The sequence below is a fragment of the Blennius ocellaris genome (assembly GCF_963422515.1).
Source record: "Blennius ocellaris genome assembly, chromosome: 23".
Taxonomy (NCBI): Eukaryota; Metazoa; Chordata; class Actinopteri; order Blenniiformes; family Blenniidae; genus Blennius; species Blennius ocellaris.
Genome location: NC_137672.1, coordinates 12,563,819 through 12,578,548, shown reverse-complemented (window position 1 = coordinate 12,578,548; position 14,730 = coordinate 12,563,819). Strand labels below are relative to the sequence as shown.

The following is a 14,730-nucleotide window of genomic DNA, read 5'->3' as shown; positions in this document are numbered from 1 at the left end:
TTTCTTCATGATATGCATGGGGACTGACGTGATATTTGAGAGCATGTTAATCACAACTGAACTATGAGCATGCGCGCTGCTGTGGGCTGTTGCATAATATGACATTTGGACACCTGTGCGGAACACGTCGAACTCTAACAAGTGTACCATCAACTAATTTCATTTCCTCAGCAGCTGTTATAACATTGACACAAAGAGCAATGAAGTGTTTGTGACGCAAGGAGTAATGAAATGATTCATAATGGCGTTTACTCGCAAATAGTGGAGCATTAGATATGCAAAACATACAAAGACAGCTTGAGTGCTCGATGGAGAATGAGATGACTGATTAATGTGAAAGACATGAACCGTTTGCAAGAACAAAAAACACATTATGCACTACAAATGTCAAACAATACGATGGTATATAAGGATCCGGGTGGGGGGAAATGTCACAGCATCTCGGCTGATGGTTTGTGTCAGAGATAAAATTTAAGTAACTTATTTCCTTTACAAACTACACGGATGCTGAGTAACACCTGCAGCTAGATTGAGTGTGCACTCATGTTAAAACTTTAACACTATGGTCTTAAAATCAGTGAGTAAGTTCGCTTATAGAGAGCAAGTAAAGTTTCAGGTGGCAAATCAAACACAGCAAGATGTTTAACCCCTTAAGGGAAACTCAATAAAACACTTATAAATAGCGACTTTCAGCCCCATGGCTATTTGGAAGGGCGTTTCAAGGAGATTGTGTACAACTGACCAAAACTGCTTATAATTCAGGATTTAAAACAGAAATGTTGGAGGTATGCACTATTCCGTTGTTCAATTCTGTCTGACACTTGTAACATGGGCCTTGTGATTTTTTCTGTACACTGATAGAATATTTGTAATATTGTATCATATTTCATCAGATTAAAAGCATCAGTGTGGTTACCACAGTCATTGCCTTTAAGGGAGAGGTGCCTTTTCCTAAGGTACAGTGACGCTAGTGTTTATACCACTATATAAGATTTAAGCAGTTTTAAGTGTCACACTGTCACCTTAGTACTGGATTTAGGAAAATTGGATGCATATAGCACAGCTTATGTATTCTAGTCTTCTGTGATTATCAACAATTTATAGTTGGTTTGGAAATAAGATGTATCTAAAAAAAAAAAAAAAAAAAAAAAAAAAAACATTTTCAGCATTAAAAAGACTATCGAGTCTGCGATGAAATGCCACACGACTGTATATTTTGGTACAGATTGCAATCCAGTGCCTTCGGCAGTGAGAAGGATGAGTAAGTTCAGTCTGCAGCAACAGTATGTGAGGACTGAGAGTATTGATGGGTAACTGAATGCATCCTGACTTCTCGTTGGGGGTGAGTAAGCCTTAATGAAGTATTCTGTAATTACTACAAGACAAGTGAGATCTAAGGGTGCAAAGATGATTGGATTAGTCCTTACACTGAATTTAGTTGAAACAATTTGTGTCTCTTACCCTGGACCGTTCCTCCAGTTTGGTCATCATGACAACGATGGCGCTCCTCTGCTCCCAGATCATCCTCCAGAATTCACCAAATGTCTCTGGCAGAGATCCTTGAGTAGCGATGTAGGCATTCTGCTTCCTGTAGCCGTCTATGTAGTTGGCATTGATGTAGTCACTTCCGGGGATGCCTAAAAAAGTGAATGAAAGTAGACTAAATCAGCTCCGAAAATTTTTTCTGCAGGACAATGAGTGATAAAGAAATAATATCCCAAGTAAACATAGTGTGGGGGGAAAAAAACAATAGCTCTGACAAAGTACAGGCATTTGAGGCTTTGCAAGTTGGTCTAAATCTTTGTTTTCCCTGGTGTTTATGGAGGTAATGCCAGATTGCCCCCCCCACACAGTGCTTAGATAACACTGTGTGAGGCTATCCTGCTTGTTTTTGAAATGTCAGTGCAGCAAAAAAATATAGAATAAAATAGTCACTTTTTGAACCAGTGTTACAGTCAAAGCGGATTTGTATTTGCTATCAACAGCCCATTTACATCAACAGTAGTTTTTTTCCCATTTTTTTTTTCAGTTTTCCATATCTACAACTGACTTGCAGATAAAGCTCTGTCTTTAGAAGTCTATCTTCTCAAATAGAGAAAAACAAACCCAACACAAAACCAGCAAAACAATCCCCCCCTTCCCCACCTCCTTTCTCTCCCCTCCTTCCTTTCACTTATATTATATGAAAGGCACAGCAGCCTTTTCCAATCCAGGGGAAAGAGACAGAGCTGACAGCTAGTCAATGCTTTAGGACTGGCAGTTTAGGGGCTCCGTGCACACATGGACGACCGAGATAAGTCTCATCTGCATGGGCGCCACGTCTCAGAGAATCCCCTCACTCCAACTGCCCCCCTCCCCCAGACTCGCTTTTACTCCCAGGTAACTTATTCAACAGCAAAAAGGAAAGAAAATGGACTATGAACGTGTTCGCAAACCCACACACGTTTTTTTTTTTTTTTTTTCAAACTGTCCCCCGCCCTCTAATTTTGCTGTTGAAGTTGTCCACACAGCCAGGCGGCTGTGCATTTCTGTGATGGACAAGGGATAAGTACAATTAAGCCCAGTGTGTTTTCAATTTGAAAGGGAAAAAAAGAAAAGCAAAAAAGAGACATTACTGTGGTTTAATGAGAATGAGGCAAGTTGTTTAATGCACATTTGCAAATGGATTTTGCCTTTATGCTTTCTGTCACTCAGGATTTGTATAAATTCTGCCATTTTCTCTGTCAATACAGCTATTAAGAAACAAACATTGCTACGGTGCTGCTCAGCTTTCAGCCCTCGCCAGAGAAAGGCAAAGGAATCTCAAAGAAAATACTGCCGTTTTTCAGGATACAGCACTGCAGCCACGATGATGATCCTTCTCAAAACTAGCACTCGTAATACATTCATAGCAAGTTTACTCTCTCCACTTCATACGTGATAGTTACAGAACAGATGGTACAACATTTTCAAATAAGATTCCTTGTGTGGTTTTCTCAATAGGTGACCTCCTTGTCAGTCAGGAAGTTGGCGAAAAGCTGTTTTTCTTTATCTTGTGACAGCTTCCACACTAAATATAGATCAATGAGGAATTAAGTGAACTCTTGGATTTTTAATGTGGCAAGAAAGCCGATCGAATTTAGTCAAAACATCCTTTTCAGGAAATAACTAGTAGATGCCATATTGAAAGAGACAATGTGAAAAATATCCTTAATTCAGCTCATTTAAAGATTGGAATAGCTTCAGGGATTCACAAATTTAATCGGTTTAAAATCACTATGGGGGTGGATTTCCTTCCATTCACAAGGTTGGTGGTTCAATGCCCCTAATTGTATGTCGAAGTGTCCTTGGACAAGACGATGAACCCCCATATTGCTCCAAATGGAAGTGAAACAACTACCATTGGTATGTGAGTGTGTGTGACTTCACATTGCCGTTAACTTGGCTTGAGAGGCTTTGTCAGATGACAAAAGTGGTGCAAATTCAGTGATTTCAACACAAATAAAGTCTGCACATATACTCTGCGAGAGCCTGTTTGCCAAAGATTCGGCTGATCCATCCGTACATCAGTAAATTCTGTCTTCAAACTCCGATGTCAAATCCCAAATCCCTTTTTATTCAAAGGACTCCATCAAAGTAAACAATAGACACATTGCTTGCCAAAAGGCTTTGTTTAAGCTTGAGAAGGGAAAAGAGGAAGTCCCTCATGTCCCCCTGGCTGAGAACTACTCACTTTCTGCAGCACAAAGCCTCCAATGTGATTGTACAGATGTGTTTATGCACACGCCTAATGGAGTTCCATCAACACTCAAGCTGTGTGCTGTTTCAGAGAGACGGCAAAGGAAGGGCGAAGTCTTTATCTCTCCGTTTTTGTTACATTATCCATTGACTACTTTGTTTATTTTCCTTCTCCCTCCATGGGAGCAGTTCAATGGAAATGGATAATTAATAGCTGTGTGTGGATGCGCTGTTGAGTATAAACTGGTGAAGCAGTCGGCACTTTTAACTAGCCGTTTAGAAATAGCCTTTCATCAAATATAAGCCGCAGTGTGCTGTGTAAGTTCATTGTGGGTGAAGTCGGTTCCGTAATGGTCACAGATGAAAATGTAAGAGTATGTAAAAAATATGATTACCGCAACACTGTGGGCAAGTCGGCAGGCAAGCAGACTATGCATGTTGTAAGTTATGTCAAGTTCAACTCTGTAGAAAATGTGTAGGTGTCTGATTTTAAACCCGTATAACAAACTTGAGTCTTGTACCGTGTGTACTTATCTCCCGGTGTTCTCACAGCCCTGCTCTAAAAGTATCAACTGTGCATCAGATAGTGGTATGGCTTTATAGCACCTCGGGGTTTGAGGATGAACAATAACCTGACATTAAGTCAGAGAAATGGATGCCAGTAAAAAAATAACGAAATAAATAAAACTACTGTCGGTGAAATTTTAATGTTTGCTTGACCATTTTGAACAACTGTGTCATTTTTTCTGAGGCTTTTTCTTTCTTTGCCAGCACTTAAATTATAAAAAAGAAACGTGTTGCCCAGCTTGCATGTGTGGGATTCTAATTTGAATGTCCAGTGTGGTTGCACTGCAGAGGTCTCAAACACACTGGAGCAGTGGCTATCTGTGCAATCGATACGGCAGTAAAAAAGCAAGAAGTTGGTGGGCGGCATACCGTCAATAGCAGAGAGGAGGACTCTGGAGTGGTCGTAGGCAATCACGTTGGCATATCTGTTCTTTGGTTTGTTCACCTCCAGGTTGGAGTGCTCCCATGTGAACTGCTGACCAGGGTCGATGGACTGTAAATAAAAAAAAATAAAAAAAAAGTTTTTTGTTATCACACTGAATTATATTTCTCTTGGAACATGAGATTGACTCACTCTGTAGCATTTCCTCCTGGAGGTGTTTTTGCATAGAAATATCTCAGGCCTGTGCACTTAAAGTTTAATGCTGTCCTTTGATCTAGGTTTGCAGGTTCCTACACTAATGTCACATTTGATGATAAATATGTGCAAAAATGTCATGCAATCATTTGGATTTTTTGACTTTTTCTAGTGTGTATACTTCCTCTGCTAAGAAGTATGAGCTTACTTGCATGAATAGTGTTGCCCATTAGGCTGCAATGTGTAATACTTTATTGCTGAAACTGAAACTAGTTGTCATAGTTTAAATTATAATCAAAGTGGAATGGTTTCAAGCTTCTGAAAATAGACGTGAATGTGAAATACATCATGATTTAATATATGCTATTAAATAATGATGAGTTTTCATGAAGGCAAACTTGATGAAACTAAATGACAATTCAATTAACTTTGAATGAGTTGGCATATGTGGCAACTTCTGCATTTCTTCCTGTATATTATTGCTTGCAAATATATGCTCAATGCATACATTTTTTGCAAACAACACATATTGTGGGATAGTAGACTCAATCTTTTACAGGCTCTCTTACAGAATTCCAGTGAGAAAGCATTGGTAGACCTTGATTAAAAACGGTGATTTTTGGTCCTTTTTACACTATACATTGTATGATGGCATATAAAGGCGATGATTTAATTTTCCAAAGTGAAACAGTTCCGCTCTGACTTGGTTTCATCCTGCGTTTCACTCCCTTGTCACTGAAAGCCAAATTTCTCCCAATGAAAGTGGAAAACCTTGTATGGCAGCAACCATTTGCAATATAATTCAGTGACACACCAGTGTTGAAATTCCCAAGTATTTTAATAAGTGCCCTGTGAAAGGTTTGATTTAAGTCTGATCTATTCTGGCGTCTCCATAGCTTTTGGAAAAAGAGGTGTCAAAAGTAGAATCTGAATCAAGTCTTTTGGTCTTTAAATCTGAAAAGAATTAAGTGTTGGGACAACATTTTATAGATGGAAATTGGACAACAGAGTGTATCTCCCACTCAATGAACTACTTGAACTATGCTTTTTACGCGAAACAACCACAATACGTATGTGATTGGATTCACAAAAATAAGTATCCTGAATGGGCCACAAGGGAAATGCTCGTGCTCCACTATTTTCACTCCTTTGATTAGCGAGACTTTATGGCACATAGTAGAATATCACGCTTGAGACTAGTTCAGTTTGCTGTTGGAGTTTTGTAAAGCAGGATTGATAATGGTCCCTCGTCACGAAGGAGGGAGCTATAAAATATATTATCACAAAGGGGAAAATACACAGACGGGAAAAATGGCAATTCATTTCAGGAAAAATAGTGTGCTTGTGTTATTAATGACAACAGTCCACTTTTTACGAGTTACGGTAGTGGAAACCAAAGTGTAGCACTACAGCTTGAAGTTAATCGCCACTTTGAACATTGTTGAAATCTAGAAATGTTTAACTTTGATGAGATCTTTAAAGCAATTCATGTGTATGAAGCTATAGAAACTACCTTTATTATTCACTTTTACACACCAGTTTCATTATGGCAAACTTAGTATAACTACTATTATCATAGAAAGGGGCATTAGAAGCAAGGTAAGACTGTATGCGCTCAATGTGAAAATTTCAGCTCTGAGCTCTTTATCTCCAGAAATCACTTGAGCAGCAATATGGGAGGAGACGAACCACTGGCTAAGCCTCATATTTTATCAAAATATGTTGAAACAGTAGTCTGCAACATTGCTCATAATAAAAATCTTTATTTCATTGTGCTCGCAAAATTGCTTTCCACTACTCTCGAGTAAGCACTATGAAATTGGAATTCAATGTACTTAAGCTGCAATAATGATTGGGCAGCTTGGCAGGCACCCATAGGGTGACCTCATAGATTTTGGAGCTGCTGAAGGACCCACAGAGAGAAAGAGGCGTTCGTGGCTATTCATATCTCACGGAGATATGACCTCTTAGCTGCACGGCTCTTCAGCCTGTAAATATAGATTCAGGTGCTGTGCAGTGTTTGAGTGTTTTCACACTTTCATGTTTCAGGATACATGTGATGGTAAATTTGGCTTCATGATGCAGTTTTTATTTTGAGAGTAGTCGAATATTGCAGTTTATGTACGCATATAGCCTGTGTCTGCTTTAAAATCATAACTTAGCTGTATATTAAACAGTGATTCATTCACGATGAACCTTTTCAATTGTTCAGAATATCTTTTTATACGTAACTGGTGTGGTATACTGGCGTCTCTATAGGTGTGAAAACTGCAATTCAGACTTGCACTGAGCCTCACCATATAACATGCAATTGATAAATGCGAGGCCTTTGGTCATAGTTCTTCAAGGTAATAAACATTGCTCATTGCAGCAAAAGCCTGTGTTTCCAATAAAAGCAAACTGTTTTCTGTTCGGCTGTCTCATGAAGTCATTTTAAGGAGAAAACAGGCAGAAAAGAGATCAGGTAAAATTATAAATCAGTGATGATTAATACCATTACAACCACCAGTGTTTGCTCTTTTATATCAAACTGTGTGCAATTATCTTTTTTTCCAGTTTATTATACCAGCTGTTGCATGCTACATTCAAACGGTGCACACTGGGCCGAACTGGGCCTCATAATTACTTATGAAGGAATGTTCTACTTTTTGTGTTTTTGGATGTTGGATAAGTTCCAGTTATGTTGGTGCCCAATGATTGTACAGATTCACCAATGTTCCCCTATTCTCAAAATATACTTTAATGCAATTTGTAGGACTTGCATAAGAAGAATAATGAGCCTGTTTTGACAGTTCAACACAAGGGAACATCAGTTTCCAAATAGGAACATTTGAAATTAGTGATATTTCTTCAGAGTGGATTAAATACGTGATTGGATTTTTTGCATTTGTGGGCCAAAGGAAAATTGGTGGTTTATTGATTCTAATTAAAGCTAAATACCCACAAAGGCTGCAATTTTGGAAATGGTCCTGAAGTATTTAATCATTTCAGTTGTTCTGCTGACGTGCCAGAGAGCAATACTTAATTTTTTCACTCTTAAATACAAAATGGTGTTAAAATATCAGCAGACTCCAAGAGCTCAGTGTTAGAATTTTCTCCCAACACCTTATATTTTCCTGAGACTCGCCTCGTATTCCTGTGAAAACTTGAGGTTGTCATTGGCCTTCAGGCGCTCCAGATGATCTGCCAAGTCCATGATGGGGATGGGAGGGTGGCTCGCCATACCTGTCAAGCAAACAGACTGAAGGTCAGCCACCGGTCTTGTCGCGGTGCAACACCCAAGCACGAGCAAACAGTGACTCATTAGATAAGCAGCATGTGGTTATAACAGGGGGGAATGGAAGAGTGAATCTTTGTTAGGCTAGTTTGTTCACTCAAAGCAGTGACCATGCTCATACAGAGAATATGAACCACGAAGCCAATGAGAAGTCATCGAGCACACTTTGCCCCCACTGGGACTCTCCCTATTGAGAGAGAAGACTGTTATTCACGCGCGAATGCTGCAGCGGGTAGTTAGCATGACAGAAAAAAAAAAGCACAGACGCAAACATCCCACAAAAAACATAAAACAAAACGAAAAGACATTCGGTGTTAGGCCAGATGTTGAAGTCTGCTTTGAGTGATGACATGTGATCAGGCTGTCATTTCAAACTCCGCCTCCTGTGATGACGTAGCATTAACACCAGATGGATTAGATGGTGATGAGAATACAAGACTTTGCAGAGAAATTTTTTAAAAAAGGAAGAAAAAAAAAGAGGAAATTAAAGCTGAAAAAACCAAATGTCAAATGCATAATCGAGACCAACTAACTTGACAAATGGAGGTTACTGGGGTGACTGGGCGCACCTGAACCTGTGAAGGAAACGGCGGTGGAATTAAATACATTGCAGACGTCATAGCAATGTGATGACTAACTGTTTCACAAACAGAAGGTAAAAATTGAAATGTGACAAGAAGTAGCTGAATGATTATGTGTTTTCTAAATGGGACATTCATTAGTAACAGACAAACCACCATGCTAAAAGCTTAGCTGGGCCACCATGCTTATTTCACGGAAATAAAGAGAGCATACAGGGAATAACACTCCTAACATCCCACACAAAGGCGTGAGAAGGCTTCCAACCTTTGTTTTAATCTGAGAATGCTGACGTGGTGATGTACTATTTGCACAGTCTGCAACATAAAACTTCAGCCAACGGTAAAGTTTGCCTTACTTTGGCAGTGTAGAATTAGCCCCGTTGAATACAAGTACCGTAATAGTTGAGGCAGAGCCGTTGGCATATTTAGAGGTTCACAATGGAGGGAAAAGATCAAATGGCTTTTCACACATACTGCAGTTATCCAGCCAGTGGCCAAAGATCTGCACCTTAAGCATTCGTGTCATTTTGACACAGCAGTTGTGCGAAAGTCTCTCTCTCTCCCTGTACAACGCTGAGGCGATATTTCATTTTGGTGTCTGGCACAAGTGGGCATTAGCTAATGGAAGCTGTGCTGTTTTCCCACCCACTCTCATGTCTCTTTGAAAGAAGGCAAAAGGCTGTTTCAATCGCAGCCCACTACTCAAAATCCATTTCCACTGCTGGGCGACAATGAAAGTGCCTTTCCCAACATGCCGTCGCTCAAACATCAAGCATCCTTAGGACGAAAATGTCCATTGAGGGGGTAGAGAGGTGAAAGGAAAGGTGGTGAGCATCGAGGAGAGCGGTGGTCTAATGTAGAAGCGCTTTGGGACTTGAGAAAAAGTGGTTGGGAGCGGCGACGGAGCCAAGATACCGGCTCTCAGAAAAGGCTGTTTGCGGGGAAAGATGATGGCTTGAAAGGCAAACGAAATAGTGGAAGGATGGTTAAGATCACTCTGAGCCAAAAGGAAAAATACCCCTCTACGAGGATGAAATGGTCTGTAATGGTCCTGAAATCATTGAAGAGCTTTCATAAATATGCATAATCTTTTGCAAAAATGAGCCTACGGGGATAATTCATCCTCCTTTCATACGAGCTGACCTGCAAAATATGGCTTTGATATTACAACATCATTGGCAGTCTCTGAACACCTGTCCCAAAGCAGCCAGTGCCAGAGGAACTCAAACAGCAGTTTAGAGTGTCACTTTTGGTCAGGATGGGGCTAAAGATGCATACCGCCTTTCCAGGTGATAAATGGACTGTGACTCCAATCTTGTCCCCGAGGCGAGGAATGGCCACATGACTGAGCCGAGGCATGGCCACTGACCACTCGCCTCGGCTCTAAAGGTCGCCACAAGTAAACGCGGGTGTTTACAGCTTGTCACCACTTCCTCATCGCTATCACTCGGCTTGCATACAGAATGAAAAGACATAGCTGCGATCCCATGCTGCAGCGCTGCATCCTATGAAGTCCACTGTATCAGCCAGGCAGGAATGCACTCTTGTCTTGATGACCTGGATAACCCAGGTGCAGAGGAAGATGACAGATGCCGTGAAACTGTCAAGCTTGCATTTCTGCCTCTCCACTTTCCACTGAGCAGTGTCCCCCGGGACGCCGCTGTCAGTATTGACCCTCTCTGCCTCCTCCAAGCACCTGTCCACTGTCTACCTGCAAACTGTTTAGCCTCTTGTTTAGCAGCAATCTTGCTGCAAAGATGACTTTTTAGGGCGTGGGGACATTCTGGCTCTGTGTCAGCAGGGTTCGTTTTTTTTAGGAGTAGCCGGTGATGTAATGCCAATCCAAAGCAAGCAATCACAAGCATTGGCATCCAGTTCACAATGCATATCCACTCCATAATATACAGCGAGTAACAGAAATACATTTGTCTCCATTTGAAACACTTACCGGGTGTTTGAAAGTTGAGACGTCGGAGCTCGACAGGGTCGGTGGGGTGATGAAGCGGCATTTCCTTACTGTTGGGGAGACTACCTTTTCTAGCTTCAGATTCTGCCCTTTTTCTGTAGAACAAATGGCAGATTTTTCATTATTTCCGATGGGTTACTCCATGCATTGGGCACACAAAGCTGCTTATTGCACAACCTCAAGCTTGCTTGGTGATCTCATGAACAATGAAAGCAGATATGTAATTAAGGGAGTGACAAGTCTGTATTCTTTCAGAGCATAAAGCAAAATGCCACACTGAATAGCATCTTCTCTTATGAGCACAGTGCTTTCCAGGACAAAAGCCCTTAGCATGTAAACACTGCCTTTAGTGAACCATAATGTTCACTTTTCACTGAGATGGTGTCAGATAGAATGTGGATTTTACTTTTAGTAATTTTCATGGCTGTTGCTTAGAGTCCATTATGTGTTGCCTTTACCGTTTATTTACTGCAGGACTATTGTCCTGCATTGTATTGTACCTCAAAGACTTCCCGTTTGTGCAACTGCTTTTTAAATTTCTCAGTATTCTTTAACGATTGTGTTTAAACTCTATATTGTTGTGTCATAATATTTTTAATGCCTATTTTGGATACCACACAAAGCAGTAGTTTAAATGTCAGTTTCAAAGACTGAAATACATATCACTCAACACAGTAAACATTATTTCATGATTATGTGGCATTTTGAGCCATAAGCTTTATCTGTACTTGGAAATGGCAAAAAAAAATCTTTCATTTATCTGCAGTCAAACATTAGGAAGTAGTTTCAATAATGCCAAAAAACCGCAGTTTGACAACTCAAACTTCAGTGAGACCACTTTTGATATATTGAGATTAGATAAAGAGAAAAATGACTCCAAAGGAGATTCGTCTACTTCTGATTGTTTCTTACCTGTCAGGTTTGCTGCTCCATTGGTCAGCAAGGAAAGAAATATCAACACATTAGGTGGTAAGACTGTTGACTTTAGAGAATTTTCCTACTTTATTTCCTTGGAGTAAGCGAACCAATGTCTACATGAGAGACAAACGATACCAATCATATCTCGGTTTTGCTTTGCGTGCAAGATTAGTGATGCTTCACTTCAGAGATTATGCTCAATTATGCAGCCTTGGGGCTCTTTGTTTCACATACTACAGTTTCCCAGGTGCATCCAAGATTTGTACATTGTATCTCTGCTATTTCAAGCAGTTTCAGCTGATTGCTTCTTGTTCAAGCATAAAAGTCATCTCTTGACTCTTAATTGCTGTGTCTGTCTGTTTGCCAGCCTACTCCTGCCGCAATTATTAAAAATCACAATTTATACATATTCAAAAATCCATGCATGTGTGCTTACAGAGAAACTATGCATGGGATCACTATTATAAATGAATGTGTATAAATTATGCATCTAAATGGTGAAAAGAAATTGTTTTATTTGGCAAGAAAGATGAGATTTATTGGTTCTGACTATAGCAACTGTTGTTGTAGTTCTACAGTTTGTTCTGATTCATGTTTCTTTCTGATGAAGCTGTCCCAGAGCCACATTCTTTTGCCACATGTTGTTTGTGTCTCGTAAAAATTGATCCTGACTAGAGTGAGAGATCTACCGGTTATGCAGTGGATATTCCGTAACATGGCGGTGACACTGGCTTGGTCATTGATGTGTAAAACTGCCGACCGCAAATGAAAGCATGGACACCACCACATGAGCAGTCTTCACTCACTTTCAGTTCACCTCTGTATTATCCTGACCACAATTTAATATGAATAAATCCCAAGGACAATAAGATGCAAGCAAAAGCCAGCTGCAGTCATAAAGGACTTGTGGATACTATTGATAGGGCTTTTTTTAATACTGGTACTGATTTTAGCTTGTGTCGAGTCCTCAGTTACTAATCATACCTTCCCAAAATTACACCTTGAGGACTACTGTGAAATTCTGCTTAGGCATGAATATTTTGATTGAATAAATGCAGGAGAATATTTGCCTTATGTAAAAGGTGAGAAGAGACAAGATGGCAATGGATATGAAGAAGGAAAAACAAATAACTGTGTATATGTGTGCACTTGTGTGTCCTGGCAAGCAAAGTGGGAGGGCAACATAAGGTCAAAGTCGAGATCAAGAGCTGAGTCCCCCTGTGGAATGAGTAGTGGTAAAAAGAGGTGGAGCGAGGATGGCTGGGAAGCTGGCCCAAGCCCCCAGGTCTGTCTTTTGCTTCGCAAACACGCAGTAGATAGTCAGAGCTCTCCACTGCTGCGCTTGACTGACGAGCAGTGACAGCACGAGGTCCGACTACCACTGGGGGCTTTTGGATAAAAAAAAAACTAAAAAACCTAAAACCTCTGTCTTTGATTCTGTGTGAAAGAGTTGTTTTCTCCAGTGTCACATGGATTCCGTGAGCTGTTTGATCGACTTCCAGTCTTGTGCTCATGTGAAGTATTCTGCACTTGATGGCTTGACAGTTTAGGAAGCTATACGCTTGGACATATTTGCATGCGATGTAAATTATTGCATGTTGCTGAGAGAGAGGGTCATGGATAGTTTGAAGATCAATGCACCGCGGGCTCTCAGTTAAAATCGTCCATTGACTGTATGCTTTTGAATGTGCTAATTGACGGTTTGTGTGTGGAAATGTGTTAGTTCAGCAATGTTAAATATTTAATGATCACACATAAACGCTCAGTAGCGATACATGACATGAATTCTAAATCGCCATCTATAAGTAATGTTGTGTATGTAGTGCATTTCTTATGCGGCTCCTTTGCGGATGATGTGTGGCAGGACTGCATGTACATTAAGAATGTGTTAACATGGGTTCATGTGCTTTTGTTCTCCACTGTGTTGACTATCATTTAAAACCCTCACCTCTTGTAAAGAAGGATGGCAATGACGATGCATATGATGAAGACGACGGCGAGCACGGGGCCCACCACCCATATAAGCCCTTCCTCCTCGTCGATGATTGGCTGAGGGTCGATGTCTGCTGAAACGACTGGATCGGAGTAGGGACTGGTGGCGTACATGATCTGAGACGGAGAAATGCAAATCGGTTATGAATTTTCTGCCGTTAAATAGCTCCCCCAATCATCTTGTGATGATTAACATTCCATAATGACCTCGAACTAAAAGTTAGTTGTTACTCTTTAATTATTTAAAGCTCTTTCATTTAATGCTATTTTAATACTAATCTCATGATAGTTAATGTTGGCATGCAGCAATGCCCTGCAAATAACCCATTTGGCATGCCTGTATAGACCGACAGACCCATCAGAGCCAGAGGAGCGTACGCTGTCGCCAGAGTGAGGATGTCAAATTTGCTTTATAACTAGTTATTCAACTAGTTATTCTAAATTGAACATTGGCACCAACTACCCATTGGTTCTAAAGAAACACACATTTTATCCTTATGTTTATTTCATGATTACGTGATATTAAGTTTTGTCACAAAATACAGTTTTGACTAAGGCTTTTTAAAACTTTGTATATGATGTAGATTCTGGCCTGTGAGTGTAAGTGATAAAACCTCAAGTTAATTGATCCTCACTCGAGAGCGTATCAACATGGGCACTTCTGGCCAAGACAGCATGACCAACAATGCACAATTAAAAAGCCAATTCAAACTTCAAGTTCATTTCAGCAGAAATTACTACTAAGCCCCAGTTTGACCAATAAAAATGATCACCACTATCTCTCCTATACAGGAGCTTTGATTGAACCATTTCATATTCTAAGTGAAGATTAAAAAAAAATGGTCTCGTGGGAAAAGAAATATATGCTTCACTGGGCAAATTAGAGATTTCCCTCTGTCCATCATTATCGGTTTTGCTCTACCTGAACTCGGGGTTAGCAGGGAGAGCGCGAGGCAAGCTATAGACCCTGCAGCTCATCAAATCCATCATCTCGCCTGGAGCTGCCTAATCATGCAGCTTTCTGGTCTTTTCCGTCCAGACAGACACATGCACACGTACACACTGGCTGCAGCAGCTGAGATAAGGCCAACCACGCGTACTACGCAATTAAAGAGGAGCCCCGTTATCAAGGTAT

General features: G+C 40.4%; 1 protein-coding gene across 4 annotated transcripts in view; it reads right to left on the bottom strand.

Annotated features, from left to right (window-relative positions):
• The window catches only part of LOC308146911 (receptor-type tyrosine-protein phosphatase delta), a 129,934-nt gene that overhangs the window by 14,600 nt on the left and 100,604 nt on the right, over window positions 1–14,730 (bottom strand). For 2 of the 4 annotated variants that reach the window (XM_080518883.1, XM_080518886.1), the window contains exons 20-25: window positions 13,552–13,712; window positions 10,668–10,780; window positions 8,672–8,713; window positions 7,989–8,086; window positions 4,654–4,777; window positions 1,462–1,637 (exon numbers count right to left, since the gene is read on the bottom strand). In XM_080518883.1, the coding sequence (XP_080375009.1) occupies window positions 1,462–1,637; window positions 4,654–4,777; window positions 7,989–8,086; window positions 8,672–8,713; window positions 10,668–10,780; window positions 13,552–13,712 (714 nt within the window). The remainder of the gene's footprint in view (window positions 1–1,461; window positions 1,638–4,653; window positions 4,778–7,988; window positions 8,087–8,671; window positions 8,714–10,667; window positions 10,781–13,551; window positions 13,713–14,730) is intronic. The other 2 variants (XM_080518884.1, XM_080518885.1) reach the window with 1 other exon arrangement.